The sequence below is a fragment of the Giraffa tippelskirchi genome, chromosome Y (genome assembly GCF_054371585.1).
Source record: "Giraffa tippelskirchi isolate mGirTip1 chromosome Y, T2T-mGirTip1v1.2.pri, whole genome shotgun sequence".
NCBI lineage: Eukaryota > Metazoa > Chordata > Mammalia > Artiodactyla > Giraffidae > Giraffa > Giraffa tippelskirchi.
This window is the reverse complement of record NC_137290.1, coordinates 6,517,792-6,533,079: the sequence shown is the minus strand read 5'-3', so window position 1 is coordinate 6,533,079 and position 15,288 is coordinate 6,517,792. Positions and strand designations below refer to the sequence as shown.

Below are 15,288 nucleotides of genomic sequence, written 5' to 3'. Positions count from 1 at the left end.
GTGGCCAAAGCATTGGAGTTTCAGCTTCAACATCAGTCCTTCCAATGCATATTCAGGACTGATTTCCTTTAGGATGGACTGGCTGGATCTCCTTGCAGTCCATGGGACTCTCAAGAGTCTTCTCCAACACCACAGTTCAAAAGCATCGATTCTTCACTGCTCAATTTTCTTTATGGTCCAACTCTCACATCCATATGTGACTACTGGAAAAATCATAGCTTTGACTAGACAGACCTTTGTCGGCAAAGTAATGTCTTTGCTTTTTAGTATACTGTCTAGGTTGGTCATAGCTTTTCTTCCAAGGAGCAAGCATCTTTTAATTTTATGGCTGCAGTCCCCATCTGCAGTGACTTTGGAGCCCCAAAAATAAAATCTCCCACTGTTTCCATTGTTTCCCCATCTATTTGCCATAAAGTGACGGGACCGGATGCCATGATCTCAGTGTTCTGAATGTTGAGTTCGAAGCCAACTTTTTTACTCTCCTCCACTGTGTCCTCACCCTTGGGCACACAGTTCCTGTCACCGGTATCTGACATTATCAACAATCCTCTCCCTCCTTGTACTCAGAGCTCTAGCCATTGTTTCTGGACCTTCTGCTCCGAGTCCACAGAGCTCCAGTCACTGGTCCCTTATATCACGTACGATCCTCTTCCTCCTTGTCCACACAGAGCCAGGCACACGTTGCTGACCTTCTTCTCCAATGTATCCTACTCTGTGTCCACATACGTCGAGCCATGGGTCCCTGCCTTCATCTCCAATGCTCATCCTCCTTGTCAACACAGCTCCAGCCGCTGTTCCCCGACCTCTTCTGCAATTCTCCTCGTCCTCGTCTGCAGAGATCCACACACAAGGTCGCTGACCTCCTCTCCCAATCTTCCAACCTACTTTTGCACATATTCCTGTGAGAACTCGATGTCTGTCTCTCCACACTATCATGCAACATGTCCATATACCTCAAGCCAGCTCTTTGCACCAGGTGACCAAAGTATTGGAGCTTCAGCTTCAACATCAGTCCTTCCAATGAACACCCAGGACTGATCTCCTTTAGGATGGACTGGTTGGATCTCCTTGCAGTCCAAGGGACTCTCAAGAGTCTCCTCCAACACCACAGTTCCAAAGCATCCGTTCTTTGGTGCTCAGCTTTCTTTACACTCCAGCTCTCACATCCACACACAACTCCTTTTGTCTACACAATGCCATTCCTTTGGTCTACGCAGCACTGTCTAGCATCGCCATCCCTTTTTGTCTGCGTGGCTGTGTAAGTGAACTGATTCAACTGACCTGAACTGCAGTCCTCTGCACCCTTGTCCTCACAGTCCCAGCCACTGGCACCTGACCTCATCTCCAAAACGCTGCATCCTTGTTCACACAGCTCTGGCCTTATATCCCAGACTTTATGCCTAGTCCTTCCCTCTTGCGCTGGGCTAGCCTGGTGGCTCAGTGGGTAAAGAATCTGCCTGCAGTGCAGGCTCAATCCCTGGGTGGTCAGGAAGATCTCCTGGAGGAGGGCATGGCAACCCACTCCAGTATTCTTGCCCTGGAGAATTCCATGGACAAAGGAGCCTGGCTGGCTACAGTCCACGGGGTCGCAATGAGTCACACATGACTGTGCGACTAACTTTCACCCCCACCCCGCCTTCTACACACAGCTTCAGTGCCTGACCAACGATCCAATATTCCTCCTTCTTGTAAACACAGCTCCGGCCACTGGTCCCCAAACTGCACTTCATGACTCCTCCTTGTGTTTGCACAGCTGTATCTATAGGTCCCCGGCCACCTGTCAATCAACCTCCTTGAACACAAAGCTCCCATCACGGGTCCCTCACCTTGTCTCTCATGAGCGTCCCTCTTGTCTCCACATTGCCATCTAGTGGTCAGAGGCCCAAAGTGCAGCTGTCCTCATCCTTGTGCACAGCGGTCTAGCCACCAGTCCTTGCCTTGACTACCAATCATTTCCTTCCTGAACACTGAGCCCCAGCCATGTTTCACAGTCTCCTCTGCGCTCCTCCTGTGCTGAGTCCACACAGCTCCAAGTCACTGGTCCCTAACCTCATCTACCATCCTCTTCCTCCTCTGCAAAGAAAGCCAGGCACAAGTCGCTGACCTTGTCTCAAATTTTCCATCACCCTAGTCCACATACCTCTGACCTCTCCAATATATTCTTGGCGGCGGCGGTGGTGGTTTAGTCGCTAAGTCGTGTCCGAGTCTTGCGATCCCATGGACAGAGGAGCCTGGCAGGCTACAGTCCGTGGGATTCTCCAGGCAAGAATACTGGAGTGGGTTGCCATTTCCTTCTCCAGGGTATCTTCCCAACCCAGGAATCTCCTGCATTGTAGGCGGATTCTTTACCAACTGAGCTACGAGGGAAGCCCATAATCTAGTCTTACTCCATCTCCAATAACTCCAGCCACTGGTCCTGGCCCTCCTTCTCATCTTATCAAACCCTGTCCACACAGCTCCAGCCAACATTTCCTGGCCTTCTGGTGTTCACAAAAGCAGCACCAGCAGGTCCCTGGAGACCTCACAAACCCATGGCGTTGTGCGCGTAACTCCATGCACTGTCTCTGACCTTGTCTCCCATAATACGTTGTCTTTTCCACACAGGTCCTTGTAGTGGTCGCTGGTCACAGGTCACTGACCTGAACGGCAGTCCTGCTCATCCTCGTCCACACAGCTCCAGCCACCAGTCCCGGACTTTGTCACCAGAGGTCCTCCTACCTGAACAGAGATCTCCAGCCACCGGTCCTTGATTCCTCTACAATCCTCCTGCCCCGAGTCCACGCCGCTGTAGTGACTGGTCCCTGACCTCATCTGCAGTCCTCTTTCTCCTTGTCCACAAAGATGTACCCACGAGTCCCTGACCTCTCCAGTCTCCATCCTATTCTCTGCACACCTCCCCAGACAAGTCCTCCAATCCTTCCTACACTTCCTTAACAAGGGTCAAGCCACTGGCGCCTGACCTCCTCTCTAACTCTCCTTCTTGTCCCCACACCTTCGGCCACAAGTCAATTATGTCCTCTCCTCCTTGTCCACGCAGCTCCAGCCACTGGTCCCTCACCTTGCCTCTCATTCCACTTTCTCTTTGTCTACACAGCTTCCTCTAGTGGTCATCGACCTGAACTGCCGAAGAACTGATGCTTTTGAACTGTGGTGTTGGAGAAGACTCTTGAGGGTCCCTGGGACTGCAAGAAGATCCGATCAGTCCTGGGTGTTCACTGGAAGGACTGATGCTGAAGCTGAAACTCCCATACTTTTAGCCACCTGATGCAAAGAGCTGACTCATTGGAAAAGACCCTGATGCTTGGAAAGACTGAAGGCGGGAGGAGAAGGGGACGACAGAGGATGAGATGGCTGGATGGCATCAACGGAGATGAGTTTGGATAAACTCCAGGAGCTGGCGACGGACAGGGAGGCCTGGCGTGCTGGAGTCCATGGGGTTGCAAAGAGTCGGACACGACTGAGTGACTGAAGTGATTCACATCCACGCAGTACCAGCCGGTGGTCCCTGAGTTATTAATTGATGAACCTGCAAATCCTTGCTCACACAGGTGTAGCCTCCTGTCACTGACATTATCTCCAATTGTCCTTCTTGTAGACACAGCTCCAGCCACTGGTGTCTTTCTTAATCTGCAGTCCTCTGCCTCCTTGTACGGAGAGCATCAAGGCACTGGTTTCCTTTCCACGCCTCGGTTTCCTTTCCAATCCTCCTGCTCCATGTCCAAACAGCTCCAGCAACTGGTCCCTGACATCATCTACGTGTTCCCTCCTCCTTGTCCACACAGCTCCACCCATGGTCCCTGACTCCATCTCCTATCTTCCTCCTCCTGGACCAAACAGCATCAGCCACCTGAGTGCGTCTCCAGACCTCCTCCTCTGTCCCCAAAGCTCCAGCCACTGCTCCCTGACTTCCTCTCCGCTCCTCCTCAGCCTTGTGCAAAGGGCTTCTAGCCACTGGTCCCGGCCTTTCTTCCTATCCTCCCGCACCATGTCAACACGACTCCAGCCACTTGTCCCTTGACTTTCTCTACAAGCGTCCTCCTTCACGTCCACACAAGCTACAGCAACTGGCCCCTAACCTTGTCTCTCAAACCCCTTCCATTCTGCCGACACCCGTCCATCTAGTGGTCACTGACCTGAACTGCAATCCTCCTCATCCTTGTCCCCACAGTCCCTGCCGCAGGTTCCTGATTTCATCTACAAACCCCCTCGTCCTTGTTCACACAGCTCCAGCCACCTGTCTATGACTTTATGTTCCCGCCTTGTCTACACAGTGACAGCTTCAGGATCCTGATCCCTCTCTCCCATCCTGCTCTTCCTTATACACACAGCTCCACTCAACTGGTTCCTGACCTCCTCTCCAAAATTCCTCCTCCTTGTCCACCAAGTTCCAGCTACTGGTCCCTGACCTCCAGCCAAAGCTTCCTCTTTCTAGTTCAGTCGCTCCAGTCACTGGTCCCTGACTTAAAAATCTCCAAACCTCCTAATCCTTATTCACCCAGGTCTGGCCACGTTGTTGCTGACTTTATCTTCAGTCTTTCTCCTCTTTGCACAAGCAGTCCCAGCCACTCTGTCCCGACTTTATCTCCAACCCGCCTCATCCCTCTTCACACAGCACCAGCCACCGATCCCCTTGACTACTGATTGCAAATCCTTCCACCTGCTTGTCAAAACATCTCCAGACACAAGTCCCTAAGCTCTTCTCCAGTCTTCCTCCTCCTTGTCCACACAGCTCCAGCCACTGGTCTGACCACATCTCCAATCCTCCTCGTCCACACAGCTACAGCAATTCATTTTATCTCTCATTCTCCTTTCTGTTTGTCTACACGGCTTCATCTAGCGGTCACCGACCTGAACTGCAATCCTCCTCATTCTTGATCACACCGTTCTGGCCCCGTCCCTGAGAGTCATCTACAATCCTCTTCCTCCTCGTACAGAGAGCTCCAGCCACTGGTCCTCGACTGCCTTTCCAATCCTCCGGCTCTATGTCCACATAGCTCCAGCCAACAGGTCTCTGACTTCCTCTCCAAACCTCTGCATCCTTGTTCACACGGGTCCAGCCACTTGTCTTAACGATGTTATGGCCAATCGTCCCTCCTCGTCTACACAGTTGCGGCTCAAGCAGCCTGACCGTCTCTCCAGTCTTGTTCTTCTTTATCCACACGTCTCCAGTCACTGGTTCCTGACGTCCTCTCTGATCATTATCATCCTCCCCGTCCACACAGCTGCAGCCACAGGTCCGTGACCTCAAGTGCAATCTTCCCCATCCTTGTCCACACAGCTCCGGCCACGGTTCCCAGACTTTTACCTCCAATTCGCCTTTCAAATCTCCATGGAGCTCCTGCCACAAGGCCCTAACCTCCAGTTCCACCTTCCCTCCTCCTTGTCCACACAGCTTCAGCCACTGCTCCCTGACCTCACCTCCCATCCCCCTCCCTCCTTGTCCACCCCCTGGGTCCCTGACCTACATCTACAATCCTCCCTCCTCCTGTCCACAGTGCTCCAGCCAGTGGTCTCTGCTGCCTTCCCAACATGTCACAGATCTCCTACCCCAGGGCCTTTGTACACCCTGCACCACCCCCTTCTCCAGTCCCTGACAGAACCAGACACTCCCTCATGTCACTGCAGGATTTTCTGCATCATGAGCTCATCAGAGCCTTCTCTACAATCACACTCCTTTTATCTCTGTATGCCTTCACCCTGTTTTCCTTTTCTGACCGATTTACACTACATGTGCGCAAGCATTTTCTGTAAAGAGCCAGAGAGTGAGTATTTTAGACTTCAGAGGCCACACAGCCACTACTCAACACTGCTTACAATATTGTAAATGTAATACAATATGTTAAGGCCGTATGTAATACAATATGTGGAGGCCCTATGTAAATGAATGAATTGGCTGCCTTTAAATAAAACTTTATTTGACAACAGCAGGTTGGGGGCCGGGTGTGGCCCGTGGGCCCTGTATTGTGTGTTTGTTTTTGTGCTTCGGATATACAGTGCCTTCAGGGAAGGAATGACTATTTTGCGTGTTGCTGCTGCATCCCTAAGAGCCTGGGTCAGTTTTTGGAGTTGAACAAGGGCTGCTTTTTGGTTAACACAGCCCTTTACAATCTGCTGTTGTATTTATTACCCGATTACAGGAATTTCAAATCGGTGCTCAAAGATGGCATGGACCCTGCTGAAGGTCATACAGTTAAGTCCCTTGGGTCTCAATGGGGGTAGAAGAGACATTATCCATTGACCTTAACATGAAAGAGACTGGTGGCCACCAAGTTCTTTGGACGCTGGATCTCATGACAGACAGATAGCACAGAGGTCCTGTGGAGAGGCCCAATTTTAGGACAGAAGACTCTCCCACAGAGGGTTTCACAGGCAGGCCCAAATGTCAGCGTCTCACCCAACACAAACGGTGCGTGGTGCAGGGCCAGGCTGGGGGTGGACCCGAGGGCCAGCACGTTCTCATCTGGATTTCGGCCTCCCTACCTTTTTGACTGACAGGTCGTGGTCCAGGTCACTGCCCGAGTCCTCTTCCGGCTCCTGCTGCTCCTGCAGGTCCTTCATCTTTATCAGCAGCTCCGCCTTGGGGGCCGACGTGCTGTAGTAGGCGGAGTTGGTGGCCAAGGGTGCAGCCGCCAGCACGCTGGTCTCCTCCCTCCTGGGGAAGCAAACGGCAGAATGTCCACGTTAGCTCTGATCCTTTGCACACAGACGCACCTGAACCCTGGGCTGAGACCTGCGAACCGTGGGGCTGACGAAAGGACACCAGCCAGAGAGAGGAGAGAGCGGAAGCAGGGACCGAGTGGGCTTCCCTGGTGGTCCAGTGGCTAAGACTCTGTCTTCCAACGCAGGCGACAAGAGTCTGGTCCCTTAGTCGTGAAGGGATGATCCCACATGCTATGGGGTATGCCACACACACACACAAAAAAGTCAATCTACCAAACAAAAAGCAGTGTGGAAAGGGCAGGTGCTGAGGCCACAACTAGAAAGTGAAGTCGCTCAGTCGTGTCCGACTCTTTGCGACCCCACGGACTGTAGCCCCCCAGGCCCCTCTATCCATGGGATTTTCCAGGCCAGAATACTGGAGTGGGTTGCCATGCCCTTCTCCAGGGTATCTTCCCCAACCCAGGGATCGAACCTGGGTCTCCCACATTGCAGGCAGATGCTTTACAATCTGAGACATCAGGGAAGCCCCCCAGAACTCGGACCCCCTGCCAAATGGTACCCAAAGCCCCGCCTGCGGGGGAGGAGGGTACAGATACTTTTCTCGGGGAGCCTGAGGTCTATGGGGAGCTGTCTGTTGCCACTGTAAGTGCAGCCACAGGCCCTAGGTTCACTGTGTGTCCTTCCACCAGCGGCCACATTTGCAGCCTCCGAGCCCCTGTCTGCTGCATGACATTCGTGCTCCTGCCTACTGTCAATCAGCAATGCCTACCGAGACTACGTGCACCAATAGGACAGATGCAAGTAGGTGCACCTTTGTGCCTCCACATTTGAAGCCTCTGCAAATGAGGCTCCACATTAGCAGCCTCTGAACCTTCATGCTCCTGCCTACTGTCCATCAGCAATGCCTACCGAGACTACATGCACCAATAGGACAGATGCAAGCAGGTGCACCTTTGTGGACAGGTGACTGAATACAAGAGGCTAGAGAAGGTCCTTTACAGAACGAAACACGTGAAACTCTTAGTCACCCAGTCGCGTCCCACTCTTGGCCACCCCCAGGCAGTGTAGCCCACCAGGCTCCTCTGTCTGTGTGATTCTCCAGGCCAGAATCCTGGAGTGGGTGGCCATTCCCTTCTCCAGAGGATCTTCCCCACCCAGGGAGCGAAGCCAGGTCTCCCCTGTTGCAAGTGGATTCTTTACCATCTAAGCCACGAGGGAAGCTCCCCCCACCAGCCGTCTATACAGAATGAATTACAGCAAACTCACCCCGTCAGCCAAATACGTAACAACAGAAGGCCTCTTTTGTAAGCACATATCCTCCGTAGCCTCAGCTTTCACTCCTCTGTAACAAGCCTCTGCACCTCGGCACTAGTGACCTTTGGCGTTGGACCGTTCTTTGTTGCCGGGGGTGGGGGGTGTGTGTGTGTGTGGTGCAGGCGTCCTGTGCCCCGTAGGTCGACCAGCACCATCCCTGACCTCCACTCTCCCAGGGGCAACAACTAGAAGTGTCTCCCGAGATTGCCAAGTGTCCCAAGGGCAGACAGCGGAGAAAAAGCCCTGTGGACATCACTAGAAACATGTCCTTTCATATCTTCGCCCAACTGACGTCACTGTCCCCAGAATGGACCTTTAATTTGGGGAGGGTGTCAAAAAAAAAAAAAAAATCCCCAAAGTGCCAAGCACTTATGGAGAAATCTGTCACCAGAGAGCATGCATGAGAACGGATAAAGAGATAGATCCCTGGCCCCTTGCCCTGGAAGCCCAAGAGGTCAGAACCACGCATAGGGAAGGACAGAGGCAGAGGTGGGTAGGGGTGGTGTACTCACCTCTCCTCCGCCGTCCTGGGCGAGGGCATCTTGGGCAGCAGCTTCCTCCGTTGCTGTGCGCCTTCCAGGAAGTGCTCGTCTTTGGGGAAGATGCCCTCCATGAGGTCCATGGTGGTTCTCATCCTCACACCGGGGTCTAGGATGTCTGCCAGCGACTTATCCCTGCCCGCAATCTCGCGGGCCAGCTCCTCCGACTTGAGGTCGTCGGCGGTCCTGTCTTTGGCCTTCACGTAGCTCAGCGCGGGAGGGGAGGCCCGGCTGTCCTTGGCGGGGGGTCCTGGGGCGCCAGCGGGGGGCTGGGGCTCAGTGCCCTGGCGGCTGTAGGGGCAGAAGCGCGAGTAGGACTGCTCCGACGTGCTGAGCGTCTTGATCTGGTCCCGCTCGAGGCCACGGGGCAGCGGAGGAGACTCGGGGACGTGGGCCAGCGCCTGGCGGCTCTCCTTCTCCGGCTGGCTCTCCGAGTGTAGTATCTTGATGGGCACCATCTTCACCGTGGTGTTGTTGTCCATCACCCGCTCGATTCTGCCAAGACAAGGGTCATCTGCTGGAGACACGCCGTGACCCCAGGCACGGCTCAACGATCAGAACTCAGATGAGCTAACCCGCTGGTCCCATGGTGGGCGGGGGGCGCCTTCCAGACAGGGGAGCCCAACTCAAACATGGGCCCATCCAGGTCACATGCTCCAGGATTGGGGAGACGAGGGCTAGGAGTTCCTGCCCCCAGCCCCCCAACTTGGGTCTCTTGACCCTCCTCGGCTTCAAGGTGCTCAACTTGAGAAGGGAAATTCCAGCATCGCACCCAAGCAGGAAAACACAGGCAAGACCCGCTTCATTGCCTCCTTTTCCCTCCCCACGTAGAAACGCTCCCCACCCACTAGCGACTTAGTGAAGTGAAGTGAAAGTTGCTCAGTTGTTTCCGACTCTTTGCGACCCCATGGACTACAGTCCATGGATTCTGAATTCTCCAGGCCAGATTACTGGAGAGGGAAGCCATTCCTTTCTTCAGGAGAATCTTTCCAACCCAGGGATCGAACCTGGGTCTCCCACATTGCATGCAGATTCTTTACCAGCTGAGCCACAAGGGAAACCCAACAATACTGGAGTGGGTGGCCTTTCCCTTCTCCAGGGAATCTTCTGAACCCAGGGATCAAACCCAGGGATCAAACCCAGGTCTCCCGCATGGCAGGCAGATTCTTTACCAGCTGAGCCACAATGGAAGCCCTACTCAGCATGTATTTACGTCTCCACCCCAACCCTCACTTTGTGGGGAAACTTGACTGGAAAAAAAGAAAACAAAACAAAGCAACAGAAACAAATCCTCTGCAGCGTGTGATATCCTTTCAGACAAAGCAGGTCTTCCAGGTCATTCCTGAGCATGACTACCTCTCCTCTTGAAACTCGTGCAGACTTTCACATTCAGAAGTTTGACGAACTGCTTCCTCTACATGAGGACAAACCAGAGTGGACCAGACCTTACCGCCACCCGGTCGCATCCATTCCTGCCGGGAAGCGGGACCCGGAGGGGTGGAGGACGTGGTGTTGGCCAGGCACAAGCCCCTCTCCAGGTTCCATGCAGGTGAGTCTGGACGGTTTTGCCCAGAGGGCCCGGTCCCCAGCAGCACCCAGTCCCGAGGGAGCCCTCAGCCTGCATGCCACCGTCTCTCTCTCTCTCTAGTTGCTCAGTCGTGTCCGACTCTTGTGACCCCATGGACTGTAGCCCGCCAGGCTCCTCTGTCCCTGGAATTCCTCCAGGCAAGAATACTACAGTGGGTTGCCATTTCCTTCTCCAGGGGATCTTCCCGACCCAGGAATCAAATCCGGGCCTCCTGCCCTGCAGGCAGATTATGGACTGACTATGAGGAAGTCCCCTGGCATGCCACCCTAGGTCTGATAAACCACACCACCCACGAGCAGATTCTCATAGCCCAAGATGCCCAAGGTGACTCAACGACCCTGAAGCAGTCCTCCTGGGTCCCTCCTCAAAGACACATACTCCAAACCCAGAAACAGGCTCCAGGAAAACTCCAGCCAAAGCTTCTGTGAGGCGTCAAATCTCAGGCTCGTGCCTGCTGCTGGGCACGGTCCCCATCTTGCAGCAAACACACAAACCAACCTCGTAAAGTCCAAGAATTCAAAGGAAGCTTCCCGCCTTCGGAACGGGGGTGGATGCATTTTTATTCTGAGCGAGTGACTACTCTCTAAAATCCCCTGCAGGGTGGGAAGGCTGCACTTTCCTCCTCTCTGCATCCCTGCCTCGGACTGGCACACAGCAAGACCGCAGGACCTGCCTGCTGAATTCGAGAAGGTGTGTCTCAGGACAAAGGAGCTGCTCTGTGCCTGGGCTGGCTCCCCAAGTAGAGCTAACTGGAAGTGGGGAGATACAGGGTATGGAGGGAGATGAGGTCAGCAGGCACACACACAAAAGAAGAACATCTGTGTCTGTGTGTGTTAGTTGCTCAGTCGTGTCTGACTCTCTTTGAACCCGTGGACTGTAGCCCGCCAGGCTCCTCTGTCCATGGAATTCTCCAGGCAAGAATACTGGAGTGGGTTACATTTCCTTCTCTGGGGGGGATCTTCCCGATCCAGGGATCGAACCCACTTCTCCCGCACTGCAGGCAGATTCTTTACCGTCTGAGCTACCAGGGAAGTCCCGAGCATCTCTGAGCTCTGCACAAACACCAGGCAGCTCATAGGCCCTGTCTGATGTGTTTTACTCCCTGTCTGGTTGGTAGTTGATGACAGGCATGGGGCAGGTCTCCATTCATGAACCCTGGCTCAAAGTTCACGGTGGATGTCATAGTCATTCCACTCTCTCAGGCTGCCACCAACCTGTAACACCAGCCCTGGGGACGGGGACACTGACCTCGGTACATGGTAAGCCAGCTTTCTTGGTAGGAAATTCCTGAGTGGAATGGTTACCATCTGCCCCACCACTGTGCTCCTCTGACTGGAACCTGGCCTTCTACGACAGCCAGTGCAGCAAAGTAGGCTGCTTCAAGAAAACCTCTGTGGTCCCCGACAATGCCATACTGGACGGGAGCACGGTGGATGCGTCAAGACGCCCCCACTCGGTACTGTCAACAAGTGTTGCCGCTGCTTGTGGAAACTCCTCTCAGAATCTTGGAAAAAGACCTAGTGAGAAAACGCAGACTCTCTCAGGGCAAGAAAAAATGAAAACCACACCCTCCCACCTCCTAAAGTCAACAGAGGTCAGGACTACTGAGCAAACACTCAGCCACATTCCTCAGAGGAGCCCACCTCGCCCCAGACCAGGGCCTGAGAACCAAGAGGCCCATGTCAGCTCATCTGCAACAGTGCCACACAACTCCACCCTCCACACAAACCACTGCATTGGTTCTCCTCCCTTTTAGAGCTCCTCAGTGTGCCCAACAGAAAGGATCTCTGAGCAACAGCTGCATTCTGAATGACCGAGGGCAGTGCTGACCCCTAGATGAAGCTGCACTGGCCACTCCACCCCTGGGGGAACTCAGGATGCTATCAGTTAACGTCCACACGGCGCTGTCTTCGGGGATAGAATAAAGTTCAGGGACCTCCCTGGTGGCTCAGTGGTAAAAGAATCCACCTGCCGATGCGGGAGACACGCATTCAAACCCTGGTCCACGGAGATCACACATCCTTCGGAGAGACGAAGCCGGGGCGTGGCAACTGCTGAGCCCGTGTTCTGTGACAAGAGAAGGCCCTGCTTGCTGCTGCTAGAGATAGCCCACGCAACAGCAGGGAAGACCCAGCACCACCAAAAGGCAAGCATCTCAAAAGGTCGAGTCAAGACTCTACAGAGGGGAGACGCAACAGAACTTTCCGTGATGATGAAAACAGCTGTACTCTGCGGTGCTAGCTGCTAGCCCCACAGGGTGCGACTGAACAACAGGTTTTATTTCATTGTTATTAACGTTTCAACTGTGGTGCCGGAGAAGACTCTTGAGAGTCCCTTGGTCTGCAAGGAGATCTAACCAGTCTTTCCTAAAGGAAATCGCCCCTGAAAATGCATTGGAAGGACTGATGGTGAAGCTGAAACTCCAATACTTTTTGGCCACCTGATGCTAAGAGCTGACTCACTGGAAAAGACTCTGATGCTGGGAAAGATTGAGGGCAGGAGGAGAAGGGGACGACAGAGGACGAGATGGTTGGATGGCATCACCGACTCAACAGACATGATTTTGAGTAAACTCTGGGAGGTGGTGATGGACAGGAGGCCTGACAGTGCTGCAGTCCATGGGGTCACAAAGAGTCAGACACGACTGGCCAAGTGAACTGTGACCCTCGTGCTGATCCTCTGGCCCTTGGGGGGCAGGAAAGTTGACAGCTAGTTAAAAATCCAAGTGACCACTGGAGGAGGTGGGAGGTTGGAGGGCCCTCTCCGTGTGAGGCCCAGGACCCAGCATGGAAAGTGGGGTCAAGGCCGCCGGGGGCGGGGCGGGGGCGCATGTTCACACACAGGGGGGATGCGCTGGACCCTCTCGCAGCTGCAGGGAGCCCTAAACAGGGCAAGAAGGTAGGGAGACAGACTACCTTGTGGCGTTCTCGTCCTGGATGAGCAGCGGGGGCTTGTCCGTCAGCTTCTGCGGCGCGAACTGGGGCGATGGCGAGCGCGAGGTGTCCATGGCGGAGGTCTGCAGGGGCCGGAACGGGGCAGGGAGCGGCGCCTCCCGCCGAGGCCGGGCCGCCGGCTCCTCCGCGCGCTGCGCGCTCCGCGTGTCCACCGCCTCCGAGGAGGCCACCGAGGTGCGGGGCCGGCCGGGCGCGCCCCCCGGCCGTGGCCGGAGCTCGCGCCTGGGTGGAGGTGGCCTCTGCAGGGCGGGTCTTCGGGCCGGCGGGGCGGCGCTCAGGGGCCGGGACTCCTGCCCCCGGGCGGGCGGTTCCAGGGGCGCGCGCGGCTCCTGGTACCGGTAATCGCGAGGGAGGGTGCCCGCCCGGCCGCGGGCCTCCTGGGACACGTTGGGCCCTTCCCGGGCGCCAGGGGGTTCAGAGGTTTGCCGGGGGTCCTGCAGTGCTCCTGGGTCGCCCTCCGCAAGCTGGGCATCTGCTTGTCTACGGGAAGCAAGTAAGAAGAATGGCCAAGGGTTCCAGGGAACCCTCTCCTCCCCGAACCCGACTCTGCCCTTCCGGCAAGAGCACGGATAACCTCCCTTCAATGACTTTAAGGAATTAAATCCACCCATGTCTGCGCACGCCAGTCCCCGCTGCAACTACAAACGGGCAGACATCAGATGCAAACACACAGTGAGCACACACTGCCATTTGGGGGCAAAATACAATTCACACAAACATTAAACAAAAAACGTGTGTGAAAATACTCAAACGGTGATATGGAGAAACACTCATTTCACATTTAAACAGTATTTTTACAGGACTTATTTCAGGAAATTGCCACAAACAAAGGGATACAACCTTTTAAGACAGCAGCAGCAAATACATTAACAAAACCTCTTAAACCAGCAGCCTATGATTAAATATCAGAAAAACAAAGACTGTTTGTTTTGTAAGCTGCACCAAGGCATTGATCTTTACACACTCTTAGGCATTTGGCTCAACAGGTAAAGAATCTGCCTGCAATGCAGAGGTCAAAGGAGACATGGGTTTGATCAGGTAAAGAATCTGCTTGCAATGCAAGATACCGGGATTCGATCCTGGGGTTGGAAAGATCCCCTGGAGGAGGGAATGGCAACCCACTCCAGTACTCTTGCCTGGAGAATCCCACGGACAGAGGAGCCTGGCGGGCTACACAGGCCATGGAGTCGCCAAGAGTCGGACACCTTCACTTTTCATCCTTTTCCATATTCAGTTCTAGCTTTACCTAACACGTACTTAACATGCACACACACACACGCTGGCAAAACACATGCAGCCATTCTGTACATGCATATGAAAGTGAAGTCGCTCAGTTGTGTCTGACTCTTTCCGACCCCCATGGACTATATCACGCCAGGCTTCCCTGTCCATCACCAACTCCTGGAGCTTGCTCAAAGTCATGTCCATTGAGTCAGGGATGCCATCCCAACCAACTCATCCGCTGTTGTCCCCTTCTCCTCCTGCCTTCAATCTTTCCCAGCATCGGGGTCTTTTCTAATGAATCAGCTCTTCGAATCAGGTGGCCAAAGTATTGAAGCTTCAGCATCAGTCCTTCCAACGAATACTCAGGACTGATTTCCTTCAGGATGGACTGGTTGGATCTCCTTGCAGTCCAAGGGACTCGCAAGAGTCTTCTCCAACACCACAGTTTCAAAGCATCAATTCTTTGGTACCCATTCCCTTTCTCCAGGGGAATCTTCCCAATCCAGGGATAGAACCCGAGTCTCCCGCATTGCAGGTAGATGCTTTACCATCTGAGCCACCAGAGAAGCTGAAGCTTTATAATGTATATTGTACATGCATATACACACACATATATATATATCTAGGCCGTAACCAAAGCTCATGGGTGTTACAATAACCAAACTCCCTCCCACCTAGAAAGTAGCCCCCCACTTCGCTGCAACTAGAGAAAGCCCATGCAGCAATGGAGAGCCAGTGTAGCCAAAAATAAAGTCATTGATTTTTTAAAAAAGTTATCCAAACAGCTTGAACGATACAATGGATGCTTCAGAGGACAATACACAGTCCACCAGCCATCTGCGTACAACAGACAGGACAGCCTTTAGACAACAATCAGAGAAGGGTGACTCCTGGCTCAGATGTCCTGTCACCCACTATCACCTCTGGTCAGCCAGGGAAAAGCCAACCTTGGGCCTGCCTCCCATTGAAGCCATTGCGTCTCTTACAAGACAGTAAAACTTCATTCATG

General features: G+C 53.8%; 1 protein-coding gene across 3 annotated transcripts in view; it reads right to left on the bottom strand.

The window, feature by feature from the left end:
• The window catches only part of SHROOM2 (shroom family member 2), a 146,281-nt gene that overhangs the window by 8,606 nt on the left and 122,387 nt on the right, over window positions 1–15,288 (bottom strand). For 2 of the 3 annotated variants that reach the window (XM_081568315.1, XM_081568316.1), the window contains 3 exons: window positions 13,017–13,535; window positions 8,487–9,008; window positions 6,481–6,652 (listed from right to left, as the gene is read on the bottom strand). In XM_081568315.1, coding sequence (XP_081424441.1) covers window positions 6,481–6,652; window positions 8,487–9,008; window positions 13,017–13,535 — 1,213 coding nt within the window. The remainder of the gene's footprint in view (window positions 1–6,480; window positions 6,653–8,486; window positions 9,009–13,016; window positions 13,536–15,288) is intronic. The other variant, XM_081568317.1, reaches the window with a different exon arrangement.